This window comes from Halictus rubicundus, chromosome 7, assembly GCF_050948215.1.
Source record: "Halictus rubicundus isolate RS-2024b chromosome 7, iyHalRubi1_principal, whole genome shotgun sequence".
Classification (NCBI taxonomy): domain Eukaryota; kingdom Metazoa; phylum Arthropoda; class Insecta; order Hymenoptera; family Halictidae; genus Halictus; species Halictus rubicundus.
In genome coordinates, this window is record NC_135155.1 from 7,288,031 (window position 1) to 7,312,414 (window position 24,384).

Below are 24,384 nucleotides of genomic sequence, written 5' to 3' on the forward strand. Positions count from 1 at the left end.
AACCCCTGAGGGTGCGAGAGAAGTTTCTAAATTTTCGATGGAAAATTTATGTCTCAATAAATAAATTATATTCCGATAGATAATTTTCTAAATAAAGAAATAGTAACACATTTTTCAAGGGGATGCGAGAATTTGTTTTTAGATTCAAGGGGGTGCCGATCACTGAAAATGTTAAAAACCACTGTTGCATAGGTTTACTCGTGATTTTCCTTGATGAGCTGATTTTTATCATAAATGCACCTACAATGCGACGTCTACAAATCACGAGGAGAATCACTGTTACTTATCTGACAGTATAAAAGTATGCCAACCTCGACCGTCGAGGTGATCGTCCCCCGCGCAATTACGCGAAAATGTTTTGTGCCGGCTAATTGAGCCAACGACCGTATTAATCGCGCGTTCGCGGCGAGATTTGGAGCAGATCGAATCGGTAGGCGCATTGAGTGCGAAACTGTGGGATGGTTAACTTCATAATCAGCGAATGGCGCGGGAAGGGGGTGGGGGTGGGGTGGGGGGTACAAATAAATTCTTGTTCGTCGACGCGTGGCGCAATTAAAATAGTAATAACATTTTAGGGCTCGAGTGGAAAGGAGATTTAATGCCGCTTTCCGGGCACGAAACAATCTCAGCTATGCGGCGAGTAATGTATCAAATAGATTAGAAGATCTAAACCTGCTGCATTACCGGGGAGGGGGGGGGGGGGCGGAAACGGCGGGCTCGTAACGTATTTCAACGGGTTATCGTTCGCAACGGAACACAGCCGCGGTGGCGAAATGTGCATTGTTAAACAGCGAACTCGGTAAATTCATTATAACGCAACTACTTCGGGGAACTGGGCGGAATGCTGGCGCGCGCGCGGCCGGATTGATTTTAGCGCTTTATTTCGGCATCAGCGCTACTTTCAACCCCATAAACGGAACGTTCAAACGACCATTAGTATTATAGATCTGATTCCCTGGGATTTTCCATCGCTTTTGTTTTTACTGAAGCGGAATTCTTGAAGGATCGAGAGACCTCAAAGGATGTCAGTGATTGACGCGAAGCAATACAGTGAATTCTCGATATATGTCAACAACATGGGTCTTGGCAGCGTCTTGTATCGTCCAGGAGACATATCCGTACCGTTTTATGTTTACACTCCTCGGTGTCCGAGGCCTCTCGAGATTCGTGGCCCCTCACGGGGTATAACTCGCGGTTGTGGGGATAATTGCGCGACGTTTATCATCCAGGCCTTGGCGACATATATGGAGAAATCACTGTATTTGCGTCTTTTACGTTGTACACTTCTAGACATTATTTTAGTCAGCAGATGAAGGGCACAGTTGACGACTGATTTAATAAATAATAGGACCAGACTACTTTAACAATATAGTGGTATTTTAAGGGTGTGTACTGCAGGAAAGATATTTTGTTCGTCTACATTAACAATCGATTCATTGGAGTACTTTACTTTGGACATATTCAGAGAAATTACTAGTTGGAAGACGAGATTGTCAATTAGGTTATTAAACAATTATTTGGAGCCTTTGACAGTATACATTTTAAGGTACTTCTAGAGGAAGTTGCTAGAGGAAAGGAAAAATTCTCGACCACGTTAATGAACAAATTTTTGGAACGTTTTACAGAAAAATTGTAAAATATCTCAAAGAGTGATCAGTAAAGGAAACGCGAAATCATGGACCAGTTTAATAAACAATTCTTCAGACAATGTTTCACAAGAAATACTTAGCTACATCCCAAGAGTGGTCACTGAAGGGAAGGCAAAATTGTCGACGAGGTTAATAAATAGTCTCCCAGACTTTTCCAGGAGGTCCCAAGGGAAGCATTAAGGGCGATCCTGCCGAGACTGCTTTCAGGAACCTGACGGCATCCTTTCTTCCCAAGATATCCCAATCCCCCGCTTCCCTAGGAGGACCTTGAAGGATCTAGAGTTCTCCAGGAGGTCCTTAACAAGAACATCCCAGGTTTCCTCGGCAGGGGAACCTCAAAGGGCCTTTGGAGGATCTCCTAGGATTCTCCAGGAGATACTTAAAGGACCTGTCAGGTATTCCCTCTGGGGGATCCTTGAGTCGCCCTTGAAGGACCTAGCAGGATCTACCGTCGTGGGTCAAAGAGACTTGCTTGGCATAACTGAGGGAGGCCCCAGAATATTCCTCGTTGACAGGTGAGCACCTGCCCTAAGTCCGAACACTGATTATTCTAGGAATTTATCCTGTCTAACCAATTTGTCCAATGAAGACAAATTATAAATCTTTACAACGTCGCACGCGAACGACTTATCACTAGCCATTATTCGGTAGTATTTAAAGTTCAAGAAATTGAAAATTGTAAAAGAGTTTCATACATTTCCCTTTATTCAAATAATTCAAATTTTGAAAATAAAATTCTATTGAATTCGACATAGATAAACAAAACTTTCTTTCAATATTATCGCTTTAAGAGTCAAGTGCAACTATTATCAAATAGTGTTAAATGTACTAATGTATAGACAATTGCATGCTCTCTAAGAAATAATCCCTTAGATAATAATTTTTGAGCAGCTCCTATATCTTTAGGGGACGCGGCCGCCGCAAGAGCATCGTTCCCTGGTGAATTAATTATCACAGGAAGCACCGTAGACAAAATCGCATCAATTCTCTCAGTTGCACGCGCAATCAGCTAAATTATCACGACATTGTGGGCCTCTTTTCGGAATAATAACGAGCGCAGTACCGTCGGCCATTCATATTCGTTGCGCGGCGCGCGAGGGCCAGGCCTATGTATAGTGCAATTCGTGCGCGAGGTCACTTAATAATGCAGATAGAGAATACCTGTAGTCCCGTAGTGCAACGCGTGTAAGTCATGATTAATATTTCAGGTGTCGACCGCGGAAGTTAGGGGCCCTCGAACGCCCGCTTTCGAGGGGTAAGACTGACCATTGCCGGGGCGTGGGAGGTTCGCCCAAGGTTTCGTTGTCCGGTAGGTTGTTAATTATTCGCAAAGGAAATTAATGCGCCCCCGGCAATAATTTATATCGGCCGCGAAATGAATGGTTAGCAGACGGAATTATTCACGATCCGCGTCTCGCCGTTCCGGGATCGGGATACAGCCCTTGCACACTTTTCAGAGATTCTTCACCACGATTCTTACAGGCCGAACGTTAACTCGCTCGTTGATTATCATTTTCATCAATTTTTTATTGTACTTTTTGCACTATTTCCGGGCGGAAACGTTTTATTGGCGGGGAAACAATTTATTTCGATGATTAAAGGATTTCTTGAAATTAGAGTTAAAATTTGGGACAAATTTATTTTGCAGAGTGAAAGATTCAACTTAGCTTCAATAGCAATCGAAATTAAATGCCGGAGGTTTTTACTGTGCTTTATTACATTTTTTGGTGATTTTATCCCTATCGTGAAAATTGATTCCACTCAGTAAAAGGTCGAACTTTATAACTAATTCATTTAATTCTCTTTACTACGTTTTACGGAAACATTATTTACCAAAGGTTTTTACTGTGCTTTAATACATTTTTTGATCATTTTATTCATATCGTAAAAATTGATTCCACTCAGTAAAAGGTCGAACTTTATAACAAATTCATTTAATTCTGTTTGCTACATTCTACGGAAACATTATTTACAATGACTTATGAATTTATAGTGAAAAGGTTGTGTTAATTTGGAGTGAAAATATTGAATCAAATTATTATGCTCATTAAAAGATTGTTTAAAGTACAAATAATAGAAAATTCCAGAAATAGGGACTTGCAGTCTACTTCCAAAAATATTTCTGTAAAAACCAATTCTTCGAATAGAACGTTCCACATTCAACCCTAATCCGTAATAGGATTTTGATGGGGGATATTTTTGTTAGATAAAATTCCGTCAGGTTTCCACTCCATCTAAGAATCCAGGGTAGAAATTTTCTAACATGTTATTTTAAATAGAAACTAGCAGACGACATTACCACCTGTGTCCATAAGAGATCGTTTCATAATATTTTACAGGAATTTGCTTTAGGAATTTTTATCGCACTCGTACACATGTATAACGTTCTAACCGTCGAGTATGACAATTAATCGAACGAACGTAATATTTGACTGCGACCTTTTTCCGCGGAGCGACCAGACTTTTGCCTTGGTACACTGTCGCGTAACATTTTAATGAGTTTATTGACGATTCTCTATCGCTCCGTTTGGCCCATCAAATAGTTCGTTCATGCTTTTTCCGTGTCTCCCCCCCCCCCCCCCCCCCCGCCCCGCACTCGATCGGTCAAAGTAATCCCGGGCGCGTCCGTGACGTTTAAGCCGGCGACGTTACAAAGAGCAAACCGTTTTCCTTGTAATTGAATTTTCCAAAATTACCTACGCTCCCGCTGAAAGGATACGGTCGTATTAAATATGCTCGCAATATCGCTTCTGTTCCGGCGAAAAATGTATATTTTATTGAGCTTCTTGCTGGCCGGGTCAACGGACCGATGTGTAATAACTTTTAATATCGAGTCCGTGGATGAAACTGGAAAAATCCCGAAAGCCGATTCGCGATACTTGATACAAAAATATACGTATGATCTTGTGCAAATACTTTGACCGGATCGGATCGTTCATTAAAATTTAAATGAGTGCGCCTGTAATCCTGCGATTGCTGCAAGAAATAATTGCAAAGCATTATTACAGTGTTGATGAACGGTTCTCGTACAAACATAGAAAATCGTTCGGAGAAACTCGATACGTGGAAACAAGGAAATGATAGAGTGCAATACTGCAGCGAAAGATTCCATCTTCTTTTTATAATTTAAATAAGCTGAATAGAATACATTGACAATCTTAAATCCTTTTAATTTGTCCACTGAGTTAACGACGATGGGGCCTGGGTCCATTTTGGCCCAGAGTATAGGGTCCCCCAGTGGAGGGGATAGGCGAACTGACTAAGACCGTGTAGCTCCGTGGGGCTTAGGCCAAGAGTTTACTGTACTATTGAGTAAGGTTTTTCAACTTTGGGTGACTTTTGTGACCACTGGTGAGACAATTAACGCGTTAAGAAACATCGTATACATTTCAGAATTAAATTTTCGGTACTGTAACAGGAAGTAGAAGGTTTTATGCAGCAATAGGCGAAAAATGTCGAAATCTTTTCCGAACAGCGGCAATCGAGTACGAAACGAAAGAACCGTGGCGAATCGAGCCGGTTCGACTTGGTCCGTGCTGCGCGGCGGTTTTATTAACCAAAGAGTAATTTCTGGCGAGTGTAGCGATAATGACGCGTCAGTATCCGGTAATTCGTTTTCCGGTATTCTCCGCCTCGGTCAGATCGCGTAACGAGGGCGGCGAGCGTCATCGTTCCCGTTCTTCTCGAACATTACGCCGGGCTGGCTCGCAGTAAAAATAACACTTCCGCCGCGCGCCGGTATTCCCAAAGGTGCGCATAGAAACATGAAGGTTCGTTAAACACAGCGTGATTTATTGGTTTTTCGTTCGGATTTTCCCGGGGCCTCTGGAGTGTTCTTGTTCCAGAAAACCGTTCCGTTTCCTTTTCGCCTCGCCTCGCCTCGCCTCGCCTCGTCGCGAGGAACACGATATCGACGCGCTTATGACGCAAATGCTCGAGTGCGCCGATACGCGGCATTTGCGCTCGTTAACGGTACATCGCGAACCATCCCCCCGTAATCGCGCAATAATTCTGCTTTGCCCCCCTCCCTTCCTTCCTTCTACGGTGCCTGTACGCTACCAGATAAGTTAACCTTTGCCGATCGCGTGATTCGCATAAACGTAATCTTCGAAACGGGCCATTAATTCGCGTCCGCAAGGTTCGCCGCGCGAACCCGCGGAATTGTGCGGCAGCGCACACTCAAGTGAATCATTCCGATACACTCCGAGGTGAAATTAGCTGTACAAAACCGCTCGGTGTCAATTACATGTAAACTTCGCGTTTTACAGCCGCCCGTTAAATTGTGGATCGTGGGATCGTGGATAGAAGTTCGTTAATGATTTTAGCAGCGCAGCGGCGCGCCTTGGAAATTCTAGTCGCGTTGCTGTGGCGAAGAAGTTCGTTCCGATGGGTCTGAACGTGGCTGGCTGTTTCTACTTCCGGCGATGTTCATCATCGAAGCTTTCGAAATTCCAGATGGAATGCAATCAAGAAAAATTTCGTTTTCCGTTCGCCGTTTCTAGTTCCGACAGTGTTCGCAAATATTGCAAAAATAAAATTCAACGTTCATGGCGAGATGTTAAATGATTTTCTGATTGAAATGTAGACGATTTAAAATAGTAGGAAAATTAATGAATATGGGACTGTTAATATTTTATTTTTAACTTATGAAGATCATTAAAGGAAGAGACAGACATTAATATGCCCGCCGTTCCTTGCCATTAATGTAGACAATTTTCATTTTGCATGAGGCTAAGACTAACAATCAAATATTCACAGTATCTCTCGGAAAGTAGTGTTTCATTAAATATGAGGTTTCTCACAAAAAAGGTATTAAATTTGAATTAATTATTAAATAGTCTAGGTACTGTAAAAATATGTTGAGAACGGGACTGAAGTATACGAGGGTAATGTTAATTCGATAAAACTTGATACAATATCTCGCCATCCCTGTATCTAATTTTGTCGCGGATTGCGCATCGATGCATCTGAAGGGAATTGGAACGTAACGAACAGGAGGCGGCGACAAAGCATTCCGGCAGTAACATTTCGCGTAGGTAGACGCACGCGGAGCGCCGCAAATCCTATATTCCGGAAATATTAGACCACTGTGCGTTGTTTCGCTTCTATTGCTTGATAGCCGCGTCGTATCGGGTAACGATCGTGCTACACAACTTTGGATATTAGCCGATCCTCTACCGTCCCTTATCATTCGTGGGACAGTTTGTCACTTACAGCCGAATCTACTTCTACGATCACGTACGCCCCACTCTCAGACCGGGTTCCCAGCTTTGACGGTCGAACAGCACTTTGACGTAGTTATCGTGTTATCGCGGCGAGTATCGTGTCTCGAATACATTCCGCGAATAAATCCCGGTTCTATCCACACGAATATCCATTTATTAACGCATCCACCGACCGTCTGAGTGGTCTGCCAACCACGTTGCACCTCTTCCCCACAGAATTCTAACAATCTATCGCTGGAAGCAATGGTAGCTGCTAGAAGTGTAATAATTATTTATTGCTCCGCCTATATATTTTCTTAGACAAAGCCACGATTAAAATTATTCGCCGATGATTATTTTATACTCTTTTTTAGAAATCGTTTATTGGAAGCTAATCTCTTCTAATTTCTTATTCAATTCTTCAGTTGCAATAACAATCGACATTATTAACTGGTGGTTATACACTCTTTTGAAAATTGTTTATTCGAGCTAATTTGTTTGGTTTCTTAATCAATTCTTTCTTAATCAATTAACCACGAAATTATATCAAGCTTGATTTAGTAAAATATTCTTTTCGGATTGTTAATTAAGTGTTTCCCCGGGGTGTTTTTTTCACTGTCGATAAGAAGTTTATTAACAAGTTTCCAGCCAGTGAAGTGTTACAAAATACTTCATAATACTACCATTTCCGTTTCAAGTATTTTTACCAGTATCGCAGGAATATGGAAGCATTTGTATTCCATATGTCTGATCATAAAGGACTGTTTCTACTTTGGATGACGTCCATAAATATTGACAGTGATATTAGAGTGTACACTTTTCACAAGAATGGGTATACAAAGTGGACGAAGATTGTAGGTAGTATTGATTAAAGAACCAGACATTACGTGCAACAAGTAGTATAATTGTGTGATGGTCAAACATCGCAGATCCCAACATGAAACCGTCACAAACCCTACCAAGATATTTTGCTGGCCCCAGTATTATGTTTCCTATAAAAATTAAATCCCAAGCATCAATCAATCAAAAGCTCTATCAAGCTCACGGCCAGCATCAATTCCCCTAAAAACTGTCATAAAGACGCTTAAGAAAGCGATGGTCGCCGGTAGCATTTCTAGCCTGTGATCCATTAGATCGTCGCGGTAATGGGTTCGGCAGTATTAAATCCGGTTCGACGGTGGAACAAAGTTAGCGTCGCGGCGCGCGGGTGCGGGTGCGGCCGTACATCGTGTCCCGTGTCTGGGGTCTCGGGGCGTCGCGACGCCTCCCGCCTTGGATTCGATCCGGTGGAACTAGGGGTACCCGTCGGCAGCCGCAGATGATGGCAAACTGTTAATAGGAGGCAAGTTTTAAATGCGGGTAACGTAATAACGCGTGCATTAGGCGACTACTATGGCGTCGGCCGGCGTCTGCGGCGGCGACAACGATAGCGGACCCATTCTCCGTAAGGGGTAGTTTGCCTGACAACTCGATTATACGATACCAGCCGGCTGAGTGGCAAGTGGTGATATATGGCGCGCATATACACGCTCTGTCCCTCAGCCTGCAACTCCTCCCCTCAACCCCCGGAGTCACTTAAAATAATGAGAAACCCGGTATCGGGTGGCACGCTTGTTGTTCACTTTTCTATTTTGTTTCACCGCCCTTATTGGTACCGCCCGCCCGGATATCGACGCCTCTTTCGCCATCTTCTCTCTCTCTCTCTCTCTCTCTCTCTCTCTGTCTCTCTCCGGTAGGAGGACGCTGCTCTCCTCGCCAATCAGTCTCTCGAGTCATCTAGCCAGCGCCGAGTAATTACGCCGCCGCCGCCGCTGCTTTTTAATCTTAATAAAAGAACCGACGACAGAACCGGCCGAGACTTCGTTCCAGGTACTACAGAGACCTGCTAACGAATTCACACCCGTGGACCGTGTAATGGCCGCTTCCCACTCTCCACACACCCCCTTCCCTCTTCTGCCATTTTTGCCCACGGCCCCGGCCTCTTGGTGGACCGAATTTGACGAAGAAATTGGGATTCGAAAGTGGAGTTTAACTGGATGCCAGAGTTCGAGGGTAAACTGTCCTTTCTGCTCGCCGCGCCGTTCCATGCGACCTCGATCTCGTTTTTTCGATGTGCAATTACGATTTTTTCGAGGTGAATACTATGGCAAGTTTTTACTGCGTGCCCCCCTCCCCTCTCCGTCCCTCCCCCGTTTATATAGGAGAAGGAACGTAATTCTTTTTGCTTTTGTTTCAGGAAATTGGCGACTGTCCAAATATTGGGACTCGTTACTGCGTGGACCAGCGCCGAGCGCAATTTGCACGGCGATTTTGCAAAATTGTGTTTACGAAACGGCACTGTTAGGGCATAACTTGCTCTTGATGCGTTGGGAATGGTACCGCGATTGTATGCTATTACTAGACCGAGGGTTTTATGCGTTTCTGTTGAAAAAAAAACTGTTGGAGGAAATCATTGAAAAGATTTTTTTATATTATTAAATTATCATCTCTAAGCAACTTTTGCACAGACTTAAGGGCCCAAAAGTATGATATAACTCTCACTTCAACCATATTTTAATATCTTCTTTCGTTTGCGATTTACAAGCACTTCTGTAGAAGGGCCAGTTCGGACAAAAGGGTTGACTTCGACTTTCTCAGGGAATCCTTAGGGAATTCTTAGGCGGACCTACCAAACACTTGTGCAGAGTCCCATAAAAATCGGAGTCCATCGGTTACCGGGTGTCTCAATATTCTCCTCCAAATTTCAAAGCGGAACAATAAAGGGAAAAGTCAAATTTCAATTTTAACGGCAGCTCTGTACGTGTCCATAAATGTGCGATCACTGTAAAGCCACGAAGATGCGCGCTCTGGTAACAATATACCCGAAAGTTACCGGTCGAGTGATATTCGGAGACCAAAAACCTCGATATCTCCGAAGTGGTGCAATTTCCAGTAGCTACTGCCGAGTAAGTGGCGCACAATTACCGAAACTATTCGCCCATCGGACACCAGAAAATTATCGATTCCCATCGAGTCCTCCTACCCTCTCTCTCTCTTTCTCTCTCTATTGACCGGAATAACCCAGTCGCAAAGTTTAGACGCAGCTTTGGCCTACATCGCGTTCGAATTAGTCGCGATAGTAGAAGGGCGGTGGTACGAGGCACCGCGAATCTCGATCGAGGTTGTTATTTCGGTTGATCGGTCCTGCCGCGGAGTCCTCGAAAATCCCTTTGTCACGACAAAGCAACAGGCATCGGCAGTCGGCTGCGAGAACGAAATTACTGGCCGCACACAAATTACGAACTGGATACGCGTCTCCCGTTTCCCATTGCGGGGGCCACAGGCCTTTCCTTCCGGTCGCGCGGAAGGCTTGATCATAAAGCTGGTTTTCGGCTCCGCGTACCGAGCCCGTCGTAAATATCATTCTCGTTTTACGCGGACGCGGCTTCTCATCGGCAAAATAAACACGCCGCGGGTTAGGTTACCCTAACGAGACCCACCACGAGCACCCTCGCCGAGATCCGACGAGAAGACGTCGGCTACCGGGGGCTTTATTATTCCTGCCGGATAATTAACGCTGGAACAACCAGCTAGGTATGTATACCCAGTTTTACCACATTCACCGACAATTTAACTTCTCGTATTCTTCAACCCTCCGATAGCCCTCCTTACTGCTGGACTTCTTGTCGTGCTTCGGACCACTCGCAGCTCTATTTTACATCTTTTCTTAACATACTTTCGAATTAAATTTTCATATTTTTAAAATATTTTAAATTTTTAAGAATTGTGTCTGCTTTAAATCCAAGATACAGCAGTCACAGTGACTCCGAAATCTAATTTAAATTGTCACAGTTTCATAAAAGATAGGTTATACCACTTGCACCCACGTCTCGATCCGAGAAAAATATTTTTATATTTTCCACAGAAAATTTTTAAGCTTCCTCTTTGAAAAATCTTTACAGCCCATGAATTGCTAGATGAAAAAGAACAGTTATTTATTGAGATTGCAATTAGATGTAAGAATGGGATCCTCGAGGTTTTCAGGATTGAGAATTTGAACAAAGTATTGAGGGTCCATAACGAGGTATAGGATACTGTAACTAGAAACGCTTAGCTTCCGGACGAAAAACATGTCGGGAAGGAGAGCTCCAAGGGGAGGGGGGTGATATGGTGCGTGGGCGGCCGAGGTAATTAACGCGCGAAGTTGGACGCGCGACTCGCCATTGTAGCGGTATCTGGCCGCGTGAAATTAATAGTCGGCGGCGCGTATGCGACCGGCCCGGAAAATCAACACTTACAATGCCGCGGGAGGCTATAGATTATCGGGCGCGTTATCGGGGGTCAATATTTTCCATACGGAGGCAGGCCGTGCGTGACGCGGCAAACCGTTCCCGGCGTAATGAGCTGACAATGTAATGTCCGAAGTGAACGACGATCCTGGAGACAGGACACCGCAGACCCCTATTCGCTAGGACGTCAATATATTGATGACTGTGCGGACGGAGATTAAGAGACACCATCTACGGGGTGGCGTGTTGAAACGGGCCACCTGCGTACGATGGATCCAAAAATGTCTGGACAACTAAATGTCCGATTCTCGAGACATTGTCGAAATTCGATATTCTGATAATTTAGTTAGAAAAAATACATACGTGCTTACTTAAAAATCCACTGTTTTATCATTATATAGTGATTTTTCTATATATGTCGCTAAGGCCTGGGTGATAAACGTCGCGGAATATCCCACCAACCTCGGGGTATACCCCGACTCGGGTATGTCTCCTGGACGATCCAAGACATAAGTTGTTGACATATATCGAGAAGTCACTGTATCAATCGAAACCGAAAGAGACTTTTCGGAAAACCTAATATTTTGTATAACCTTAACACTAGGTTCACGGGGCACTAAATATGCCTATTCTACATTACTTTATAAAAATAACGGGAACGTATGTATCCATAAATTTTTAGCCATTTCTTTCACAAGATATACCCAAAGAAATAAATTTGTTGAATAATTTCTCATTCGTGCATCTTCACAACTTCGATAATTGTGAATTAGAAGTTCTAGAACCGGTCATTTAGACGGGTCTAATGAGCTCTAATGAGTCAAATTCACGATCTAATCATCGGTAATGTTAAATGTATTCAACATTCGTTTTCCACGCTCCGACAACCGGATTGTTTAACATGGTTGTTTCTTAAGCGCACATTTTATCACGGTAAATCGCGGGTAATAAAATTCGAAGAATTTCGAGATACAATGTTTCCCCGGAATGTTAAACATTCTCCCGGGCATGGGATGTCCTTGGATCGATAGGGCGTGGAGCAGTTTCGTTATCGCCGGTTACAAAAACGCCCGGGCGAGTTTAATTCTTCGTCTCGATCATTCGCATGTATCGCGGCAGTATTTCATAAAGCCGGAAGCTCCGGCGGCCCATTAAAAATTTATTCTCGGCTTAACATCGCTTTTTCCATCCGAGATCCGGCGGGGCGGAGGTCTATAATGCGTTGCAAGTCGAAAATACTCGGGGCCACCCCGCTCGGATGGAAAACTCGAGTTCGGCGACTGTCTTGATTCACGGCTGCTCAAGTATTTCTGGCTCTCGGGAAACGACCCGGCTCGAACCGGAGGCTTCATTATTTCACATAATCTTCCGGATTCCATTATTTTTAATCCGAAATTTCTACGAGAAATACGCACTTCTTTCGGATTTCAAGAGATTATCAATCTTTTAAACAATTGTCTACCTAATCCGAAAAATCCGAAAAAATTTACCGTCGTGTGTGCTGTCAGGTAGTGTTCATGAATTATTTTGTAATTTTTGCTTACCCTATAACTACCCCTGGGGTAGGGCTATCGACTTGAAACTTGCCATGGAGGATTCTCTTTGGGTGTTCTATCGAATGGTATGGGGGGAAGATCAATTTTGCGGCTCACGCTTGTTACATAAATGAACGACGCTTAGCAACACGGGTCGCTAAGGAAAAGTGTTTTTAAGAGCCAAGTGTAGTCACATGTCTTAAGATATTTCCTAGCCCGAGCTACTCTCGATTTCATCCAGGAAACTCAATTTTTGGCCTACTTCTAACGCTTATATTACCAAATATCTGCATAATCTCGTCAGCTCATGACCAGCGCGCGCTAGATTGAACGTTCCTCTTTCGAACAAGCCCTTTCCCAGCGAAAAATATTCTCCTATAAGGACGAAAACTTGAGGCACGTAAAACCGTTTTTCGCAGATTTTTGTCGGTAACGTGGCCACTCTACCTTATCGCGAATCTACGGACTCTTGGTTCTTAAATGTATCAATATTGCGGCGTGTCATCGGAATGACACGACACAGCAGATTGATAAGATTCATCAGAGTTTTCTTGCCGGGAGTCGGCGTGGCAGCCGCTGTCGGGCTCGATCCGACAGAAATTCGATCCCGGCGCAATTTTAATGAACCGTTCGCCCAGCGATGGAGTGATTTAAACTGATCGACCGTCTGTAATACAATTATTCAAGAGATCGGCCGAGGAGAGGCCGCCTGTAATTTGACGTTCAAAGCGATTCCCAGACACGTGAATTTCGATCGGCCGATCAGACGTGCCTAAATTATTCATCCCTCCTCAGAGATAGATAGAGAGAGAGAGAGAGAGAGAGAGAGAGAGAGAGAGAGAGAGAGAAAGAGAGAGAGAGAGAGAGAGAGAGAGAGAAGGGAGTATATATCCACGACCGCATCAACGCCCACGCACGAATAAAACCGGAACGGTGTGGAGCGTTTCTTTTCCCGGAGCCGCGGCGCGAAACTTTTGTATTACCTTCTAATGACTGCCGGTTTTCCCCAGACATACACCCCCGCGCCGCCGCGAACTTTAGTCACCTAATCCCGTACGTTACCGTCCTCCGGCTACCGCATATACGTCGTTTACTTTAATCTTGAGTTAGGACTTCATTAAGTATCTCCCGCGAGCTAAGGAACCCGGAAACCACCCCATTCGGCGAGTTACACAATTATCTGGCGAAAGCGATGGTTGCCGATGAAGGTGACTTTCTGATCCCCAGAATGTCTTCATTAATTTTGACGAAGTAAACAAATTTTGATGTGTAATTTCAATGGTATCAAGTGGACAGAATCACCACTTGATACCATTGGTTTTTTTCAGTCCTTTTTAAGTTTTCAAGTTCAATGTCATTTGGAGGTCATGTCACAGAACATAATCGAATGTATTTTTTTGTTCATGAGCTACGCGATGCAACACTCGATGTCATTCAAATTACACACTTTCGCGCGACACCTTGTATAATCGACGTAGACGTACCAGTCGCATCGATTAAAGTTTCAGGAAATAATAGCTGGAATAAATAACAGCGACGACGAGAAATAAACGAAACGGAATCCCGTCCTTCCGCTTACATGTATCTTCGTTAACGCAACGCTGTCCGGCAAAAACTCCGCAGTCGATCCTTGAAACGGTCGAAGGAGCCATCCTTCTTGTTCCGGCGAAGTAACAGCAGCGGAAGAAACTCTCTCGACAGAAAGGAGTCGCAGACAATCGAGGAATTAATTTCCACAGACATCCAATACGAATTCTGACGAATGGGTTATTCGAGACTTTCGCCGTAGAGATTGCTCCCTCTCGTAATAGTATTCGAAGCCCTCGACGAATCCGTCCGTGACGTTGCAGAAGCATCGGCTATCACAGAAAGTCTCGGATGAAATCGAACCCGCCTTCGAACGATATAGCACGCGAATTACAGCGATCTCTTTCAAGCGAACGTCCGACAGGATGCACTTGCCAAACAAGTGAAACAAATAGGAATTACTCTATCGAGCATTCTATTGATCGCTGGGAAGAGAGGGAGAGGGAGAGGGAAGAGAGAGAGAGAGAGAGAGAGAGAGAGAGAAAAAAAGAGAGATGCATGGATTATGGCGATCCGCGCAACGGCAGATAACCGTGCGCAATCTTCAGCGTTTCTTTTTCGTCCTCGATAAATTCGCAAACGAATAGTACACCACGAAATTCAAATTCGCCTATCTGACGGCTCGACTGTAACGTTATCGCGCAGCTTTCGGGAGCCGGCTTTCGCAGAAGTCGCATAGCAAATCCTCGAGCTGCTGCTGGCCGCGTCGTAGCTGATATTAACGGCGGGCATTATCCAGCGACACAGACGTTTTATTTCCACTTGACCACCGATATATCTTGCGAAACTGCCTGCAACTGCCAGCGCTTCGTAAGCGATCCCGGGATCGTTGTTTTCTGGCAATAACAATCGGCTCTGTCTACGATCGCCAGAGACGAACCAACAAATCGTTCTACTCTGTGCTTGGGATCTTTGATAATGATGTCCGTGGAGGACGCTGGATCACGATGTGTTTCCTTATGGTAAATTCAAGAGGTTCTGTATGATGTGGGAATTACAGAATTCGTGGTTAGTGCGCTCTGAAGGTAGAAATATAAAGAACTAAATAGCTTTAGTTACGGCAATTGTTAATAAAAATTTATACAGGCATAAAGTGTCACAGCAAAATAATCAATGAATAACGTTAGCAAATGGATACCAAGATCTAAATGGTTTTAAGAACAAACAAATGCTACTAGTTATTAGACTGCGAATTTGTTATAGCAAAGTAGGCGAGTGTAATTCCAAACGGTGGAAAAGACTATCAATATACAGTGGTTTCTCTATATATGTCGCCGAGACCTGGATGATAAATGTCGCGGAATTAGCCCCACTACGGTGGTGCCATCCCGTGAGGGACTTAGAAGTGTTGTTGACATACAGTTTTCGACTACAGGTGGGAGAAAATTTGAGGGGTGTTTCTCTAAGACAATATAAAACGAACATGAAGAATAAAAAAATTGCGATTTCGGCTTTGTTTTGTAATTATTATCGATTATAAATCCGCCTGAAATGCGGCAACCAGGCCAACAGAGGCCCGACCCGTACACCGTTACGTTGTGACGTAAGCAACGTAAATCTCTGTTGGCCAGGTTGCCGCATTTTAGGCGGAATTTAAACTGTCGATAACTAAGAAATGAGGCCGTAATCGCAATTTTTGTATTCTTCAGTTTCGTCTTATATTGCCTTGTAGAACCACTCCCTCAATTTTCTCTGACCTGTAGTCGAACACCCTGTATATCGAGAATTAACTGTAATTCTTGCGACTGAATAAAACCACCGTCGAGAGAAACGAATTCCAATTTGGTTCCTAGGTGTTGCAATTGATGCGATGTGATTTCTACTTCGCATAAAGATCCGCAATTCGTCTGTAGAAAGAATGATAGGTTGAGAGGGGTTAAATTTCATATTAGCCGTGAAGCAAGGTGCAAGCTGGAGCAACAAGAGCGAAAGACACGGGATTCAGACGGGTCCCCGGAGATTTTCAAGGAATCCGGGCACAAAGACTGGCGCAGCAGCCTGTGCTCGACACCAATTTGCGATGTAACGTTGCAAATAGTTGGCGGTATGCGGGACCGGCTCAAAGGGCCGCCGGTAATATTCGCATGACGTAGATAGCAGATGAACGGTGGCGCGCATACACACACACACACACACACACAGAGGGGGGAGGGAGAGAGAGGGTATGCGTGTGAGAGAGATGCTAGGCCTACATAACCATAAGCGGCAGGTACACGGGGGCCGGGTTGCGCGCGAGAGAGCACTATATCGCGCAGCAGGCGCTACCGCAACACGGTCCGGCACATTGTGCCAGTACATATGTACCCGTGTACCTCGCCAATAAATTTTCCTGCAAATCCTTGCCGCGGTTCCTTACACACTGCCTGCGATCGAACGATACCCGTTCGTCATTTAACCCCCTCGGACGCCGGATACTGGGTCACTGGACAATCTACGCCCACCTATTCCGTCGCTTGTCGATTATGCTCCCGGGAGTAGATTAGGAAGGTGTACCGGCATTATGTATGACGTTCGACGATCGTACGGTAATTATATTATATATCAGGTTGCCCCCTAAATTCGACCGAGCCTCGCCGCGCGGAAATCGTGTGCCGCTGATCACGCGTTTTAATTAAATCGACCCTTAAGTGGAATCTTAAGTTATTTTAACAGTTGCAGTGATTAGAATTTTTTACATAACAGTTCCCCAGAAGAAGAAGAAAATTTATATCTATTCCATGCCTAAATATTCTCCAATGGCTCTATATAGTGAATACTCGATATATGTCATCAACACGGGTCTTGCCAGCGTCTTGTATCGTACAGGAGACATACCCGAGCCGTTTTATGTTTACACTCCTCGGCGTCCGGGACCTCTCGAGCTTCGGGTATAATTCGCGGTAATGGGGATAATTCCGCGACGTTTATCATCCAGGCCTTGGCGACATATACCGAGAAATCACTCTATCAGAAGGAAAGAGGGTTGTTTTACCTGTTTTACCTTTTCTTTCGTATCTACTACTGTTTCTGTAACAGAAAGCTTTGTTGGTGAAAGACCGATTGTCAGAAATTCGAATCACTGTAATCATAAAATAAATCGTAGTGCAAGGCGTTAATGTGTTAAGATTATGATTCTATCGCGGACTTTTATGCAAAATAAAAATAGTTTCCACTAATTGCGAGACACTGGAGCCAAATAGAAATTACCTTCTCACTCGAACCATTTTCAAAACTTCATAATTATTATACCTATTGATATTTTCTCGAATGTAAGTACCATTCTTTCCGCTTTTAAGGTAGAACGAGCGTGTAAAATCGAATGGACGTCGAACGAACCATCAGCAATTCAAAAAGACCGAAGCCCTATCCACTAACCGGTCAATGAACATAGTAAAAGGTATATACCAACGATACTGTGAAGGGCCAGGTTTGACAGTGGTCTGAGGGACTTCTCTGGTAACAGGTCGGCCAATCGAATGGTAACGCGATCCGGCACTTACGCCCCCGCGAAGAACGTAACAGGGATACCTAATGAAACGTCCCTCGGATTATTTTTCACCGGGAGGGGAACCATCATCGGACGGGGCCTGTGAATCGACGTTGTCGCCATTAACGCAACATAATCCGCGGGGCTGGACACCCGGTTCTCGATGAACCGGCCGGTGAAAGAGACGGCAGAAAGGACTCGGGCCTGAATGGAACGCCTCTTATCGAACGGATTCCCTCTCGTTCGTTTCACTGTCGGAGGAAACCGAATCGATCGCCCGGCCAGACCGATCCATCCACCGCTCTCATCAATTATCGCCGGCACCCGCGCCGCCAGACACGCCACGGAGAGGGGGTTAATTAACCGCGCGATTTTAAGGCGGCCCGACCAGTCTGCTGACTGGTAATTGTGCAACAACACCGGTACCTAGGCTAGGAACGTTCCGTGCGAGACGTATCGATTGGCGATACGTTGCTCGATGGTTGCAGCGGGACAACGATGCGCCAGGAACGAATCGGAAAATTGCCTACCCGCACGAGACGCGTGGGAGTCTACCTGTAACGCGAGCATGCTTGTAATTGGTTCTATTTATTTAGTTATGCGACTTGTTCTCTTGTTTTAATAGCGGCTGTTCATTCGTTGTGTACTCTTCCTTTTGTTTATTTCCGCGTCTGTTTATCTTCATCAGTTTCTTCGTTTTTTATTACCGATCTGTTTGTTTGTTCATACTATACTATTTTGAACGCATGATTTTGCAAATAGTAAATATTAGATAAAAATGACAGAGGAAAAAGTTGTACTGTTCCTTTGCAAGCATCGTAATGCGATATTTTTGTGTTGCGAAGGTGACCTTCAACCTTTTCAATGAAATGCTATATATTTATTTATATTCTACGAAAGCGTGTGTCAATACTAAGTTGGTTCCTATACGGCACAATAACCTTCAAGGTCATAAAAGGTTAGAAATGGAGGAAATATTTTGAATATTCATTTCCGGTGGTCTACCAAAAAATGTTTCCTACTAAACTTAATCAGTATTTAGATAGTTACAAACTTCAATATATAAACTTTTGAAAGCAATTTCTTTTTAACAAAAAATCATGGTCACTGTGATTTTTTTTAATATGTCTTCTTTATCTCAGGCTGTTGTGTCTGACGTTAAGACCTACCATGTTATGGTTGTGAACCTATAAACAACGTTGGAATAGTTTTCTCCGATTTCTCGGGGCAAGTGCCCCACCGTGCGGCGTTGCTTACGCCTGTTTGCACTGCAGCGTCCACTGATCACCTCGTCGGCTTCGTGTTGAGGAACTTTTCATCGGCGCGTCTCGAAGCCGGACAAAATCGAGGAAAATGACGAGCGGAAGGGGGGGGGGGGTGGGGGCGAACTCAATTAATACCGGTGCTCTCTGGTTTATACTATATTTCTTGGTTGCGGTATCAAGCGAGCCAGCCATCCCACCTCACGTCTGTCTGCATTTGTTCCAATTCACTTGCTGCCGATTACCGCTCCCTCCAGGCCTGGATCCGCCTGGCCCCACCCTCGACCCCACATCGCCGTTTCCCCATTTTCATCCCCATTCTCCCATTTCCTACTACGTCCCATCCTTTTCCCTTTCCCTTTCCCTTTCCCTTTCCTTTGACGCCAGGCGACGCTCGATTCGACACGACTCGACTCGACCAGAGTCGATTCGCCGCGGCACGGTGTCACGCGTAAACCGTACACTTCGAGTGTATCGAAAGCGACCGGCCGATGCACCGGTTAGAAACCGGTCCCGAAGCCGATCTGATGGCCGTCTGGAGCCTCCCTTCCTTCCAGCAGCCGGCTCCGGCGGGCATTGATCGATTATCGTTGCGTCCCGACTTCTTCGCGGCACATTTATTAGGATCCTGGACGCTATGACGGCGTCCGTTCTCTTTATGATTTCCCTTGTCCATTGCCTGTCAGGTCTACTAGCGAAAACCAGTCGATCGGACCCGTCGGGCGACCGTTAGTGAGTGTTTGTACTGGCTGGTCCATCCAAGTTTAAATATCTTGTTTGTTATCGGTAGACTGTGGATTTTATGATAGAAACGGACTAACACAAAACTGTGCAGACATTAGAAGAATTTAAGGGTGTCTTTATATTATTTTCGGCTTATTCAAGTTATCACCAGAGGAAATACATTTTCATTTCACTTCTGCTCCCTACAGTTGACTTGGACAAATTGCCGAGGGCTAGATCGTTTCAACGACCCTTCATGTAATGACCTTCACTTGACCTTGAGTAGCAAAAATAATACGAGAACTGCAAGCGTAAACATTAGTGAGGATATTTAATATAAGGACCTTCACTTGACCTTGAGTAGCAAAAATATGTAATATTAGAACTGCAACCGTAAACATTAGTAAGGATATTTAATGTAATAACCTTCATTTTACCTTGAGTAGCAAAAATAATATTACAACTGCAAGCGTAAACATTAGTCAGGATATTATAAGAGGTGTATTGAATCTTAATGAATTTTGTTTTGATTACTTGCTACAATCAATTTTTTCCCCAATTTTACATGTCGTAATCAAGGTCACACTGACGTTTACAACAATTTGACGCTAACGTAAATATATAGTCCCATTAAAAAAATATATATATATGACCATGAAACCTCGAAACATATTGTTTTGAGAAATATACCTTCGGAAAATGTGTGCGGGATTCCCACCCGCTATGTCATGCAAATAAATCTTACAACAAAAATGCATGAGGTACAGTCTAAGTAGAAGCTTCAAGCTTTAAAATGAATCCAAGTTAATTATCATACAATTATTCTTTCCAAAATTATAGCACTTTAAATGTCGTCTATTTTTCTGTCTGGCCTTAGCGTGGGAATTCGAAGCTGTTCTATTAACTTCATTAACAACGCCGATGAAGAACCTTCTCCGACGACAGTGCTTAATTTAACGATTCGATTCCTAAGCCCTGATTGGATGGTCCTCGGTCGCGCGATTCTTAAACACCGGCGAAAACACCGTTTAACGAGCGAGTTAACGAGGAAACCTGCAAAGCGCCGAATTACAAGCTCGCGGCCACAAGACAAACGAGAACACAGAACGGGTTTGAATCGAGCTTGCGGAGCTTTAGAGAGAGAAAGAGAGAGAGAAAGAGAGAGAGGGAGAGCGGGACAGTGTCTACTTTTTTCGCGGATCTCGCTCGCTCGCTCGCGAGACCAATAATAAAGTTCAGGGTGGCTCGTTCATCATATTCCATCAATAGGTCTCGGGCGATCTCTCGCCCATTCAGTCTCGCTTCCCTTAATCTTCCTTCGACTTCCCTCGGCAAACGCGTAGATTAAAGGATTTACGAAATTAGTTTTACCTCCTCGCGTCGTCTTCGCCGGATATTAAGCTGTGCCTGGTAAAATGCTCGCGAGAGGACTCGCGCGGTCGCGAGACGCTCGCTACGGTAAACAAAGCCTTAAAAATAACATTTCCGCGGACGAGACGCCGCCTGTTTACGAATAATCTCCTCCCACCTATTCCCCGATTCATTTTGTCCTCCTATAGTGTTCGCAAGTTGCGAAACTTGCCGAAATCCTGGCCAAAATTACAATTTCCTGTTATTCATCTTCTAAATCCTGGTGGATAATAATTTCGATTTGAATTTCTATTGAAAGAGCTGATTTATTATTTATTACTAGACTGCGGATGTTAATGCAATTTCCAATTTTCACAGACAAATTTTAAGAAAGTGGAAATAAATAAATCCTATTTTTAATGGGAACAGCAGTTGTAGATCCAAAACAAATAAAAATCGTACTAAATTCTCTCGAATTTTATATTATAGCATTTCCTGAAAATTTCCATGAGCCGTAAATGCATAAAGATCCGCAGTCTATTTATTACTGTATCCGTATTTCATCAATTGATGCGATCGCCATAATTTAATCTATAAGTACAGCATATGTGCAAGTATGTTTCACGTAAACAACTAACTACAAATATTTTCTTTCCGGATCTCGATTTTTAGCCAGGATTTCGTCGTTTTTCGTTAGTGTGAGCAAACACAGATTCCTGCGAGGATCGTTGTGTATCGATTACGCGACTTGTTCGCGGCTGGCCGTATAAATATCGCGCGCCGCATAACTGCATTATCGTAGCCCTGGCTATTTGGACTGCTACTTACGCAAATAATAGTTTAATATCGCTTGTCCCGGCCCCGCGACCATTATTTGACCTCGGATGTGCCCGGTGATCCTGATTAAATCTACAATTTCCTGTCCTTCGCCGGCGAAATTGCCGTGTTTCCGGGCACGCCGGTGGATTAGCGCGGAAATCGGGGCTACAACCGCGCGGAAAGAGTCACGTAGCACGACAACCGTCACGCACATATTAAAAGCCTACGAAATATGCGGCCGCGTGGGAAGAAAGTTTAATTCGAAACATCGCCAGGCGATGCTGCCCCATTGATCAAGGCCCACGCGAGAACCGTGTACGTTTTGTTCGCACGCGAGAAGAATAAATATCGTCCGCCCCGTGCTTCCCGATCGATCACCGCTCCATCAATGTTTTTCCGCGTGATTGCCGCCGGAAATCTACTAACGAACGAATTCTGGGTTAATCGTATACGGCGGGGCCCGTTTCGCTCGATTGTTAACGATCTTTAAATTGATTGTAACAGTCCTTAATTTCACGTACTCGAGAAAAAGGACAACAATTCTTTTCGGTTGATGGGCGTTGCTCGATTCGAAAGAGCACCGATGTGGTTGATTATGCCAGGTGGCCAGCTGCGGTAAAGCAACATCTATCAAACGGCGATTCGTTTCTCAAACATGATTGAACCGATCGCGAGTTTGACGTCGTTGCAGTGCAACGACGGTTGCCGTCCGCGGAACTTTTTCTGAGACGTCTAGCGCAAAGCAACAGGCTCTCGATCAAAGTATCAAACATCAATTATATCATCACTCACTTCCATACTGCTGCGCCAGGAGAGAGGCGAAAACCTGGCCCGGGCTACGGGCGCCTCTAGCTGCGGACGAAGCGGCGGCAGCCGTCACGGTGTGAAGAGAGTTCTCTTCTTCGTCGCTGCTCGATTGGGCACTGGGCCCGTAACCGCGCCTGTCTCGCCATTCCAGGGACCGTTGACGGCGCAGTCCACGGCCCCCGTTACCGTGACTGCGGCCCAGCGTGCCCTCGCCGTCCATCACTGAAGCATCTGCGAAAAAAAAACGAAAATCCTTAATTATCTATAAGCCTAGATCGTATTAGAACACAGTACAGTAGAGCGTCAATTATCTGAATTACAGTGCAGTGATTACCCTAGGGTAAGGGACCCCATTACTGTGGGGGTACCGATTACTATGACTATATTGATTACACATATTTTTAAAGCATAATGAATATTGAAAAAGAGATATATAACATCTATATTAACTAATTTTAATGAAAAAATGTAATACCTCTTTTTTTAATATTCATTATGCTTTAAAAAGAAGTATAATTAATATAAGCAGAGTAATTGGTATCCCCGCAGTAATTGGGTCCCTTATACTATATATGTCGCCAAGGCCTGGATGATAAACGTCGTGGAATTATCCCCACTACCGCGGGGTATACCCCGTGAGGGGCCGCGAAGTAAACAGGTATGGCTCAAGTATGTCAGGTGTTGTTGACATATATCGAGAATTCACTGTATTGTCTATGGGAACATTTTGGGACCTTAATGTCACTCATACCGACACTATCCCTTTATCTCTTACTGCTAGCTTAAAACGGAGAAAAAGGTACCAAGTAACCTTTACAATGACAAAACTAGTTTATTTTTACCGATTTTACAATGGAACATCTACCGGAACATAATCCGTGACATTTTTCTGATTGAAACGATACCCAACATGGCATAGTTTCGTACGCATTTACTCCTTTAATACACGATGTAGTATAACCTCTATTATCCGAATTTCTGTATTTATCTAGCTGTAGTGCTAGATTTAACATTTACTGATTTGTACAATGAATCGTTTTAGATTCGACTGTTTGGAACATGTATTTGGATAATCGAGAATGAATTCCGATATCATCGGCTCAACGAAATCGTGAAAAGAATAAGCAAGCATGCTCCGAATTATGTGATGTTTGGGCTCGTTTTAATCAGAGAAATGTCACGAATATGTAGTTAGAAGGTTCATAAAATAATTATTAAAAACAAAAGAGTCTCATTATTGTATCATGTTACACTTGTCGACCAGGGATCTTCTAGGCTCCTAAAGAGGCTACATCTCGTAGTACTCGAAATAAATTTTCTAGCGAAAATGGTGTTGACGATTTGCAATTTAAATGAACAAATTAAACTGCATGTTGAAGCAACAATAGCAGACTGAACGTCAAGTAAAATTTTGTTTGGCTTAATACATTGTTTCATTGATGTCGAAACAAAGTGAGAGTTGGATTAAACAGTGTTTCCATTTAATATAATTTTGATATTATATTTCATTCCAGAAGAAAGTAAACCATATACCGGTACCCATAGTCGCGTAAAATCGACTGACAGCGCTACAGCCGCATACAATGATCGGAAAGCCAGAGGAAAAAAAACCCGGTAAATTTAATTTCCCACGTGATTCGCGTGTGACACGACTAGCGAGCGCATTTCGCAAATGACTGACATTCGAGTAAACACACGCCGGACAACGATTCCG

The 24,384-nt window shown here is 44.0% G+C and overlaps 1 protein-coding gene across 4 annotated transcripts in view; it reads right to left on the minus strand.

The window, feature by feature from the left end:
- Positions 1 to 24,384, minus strand: part of Ten-a (Teneurin-a transmembrane protein) — a 1,070,822-nt gene that overhangs the window by 642,961 nt on the left and 403,477 nt on the right. For all 4 annotated transcript variants that reach the window (XM_076790528.1, XM_076790527.1, XM_076790526.1 and 1 more), the window contains exon 4: positions 22,656 to 22,901. In XM_076790528.1, coding sequence (XP_076646643.1) covers positions 22,656 to 22,890 — 235 coding nt within the window. In that variant the 5' untranslated portion in view covers positions 22,891 to 22,901. The remainder of the gene's footprint in view (positions 1 to 22,655; positions 22,902 to 24,384) is intronic.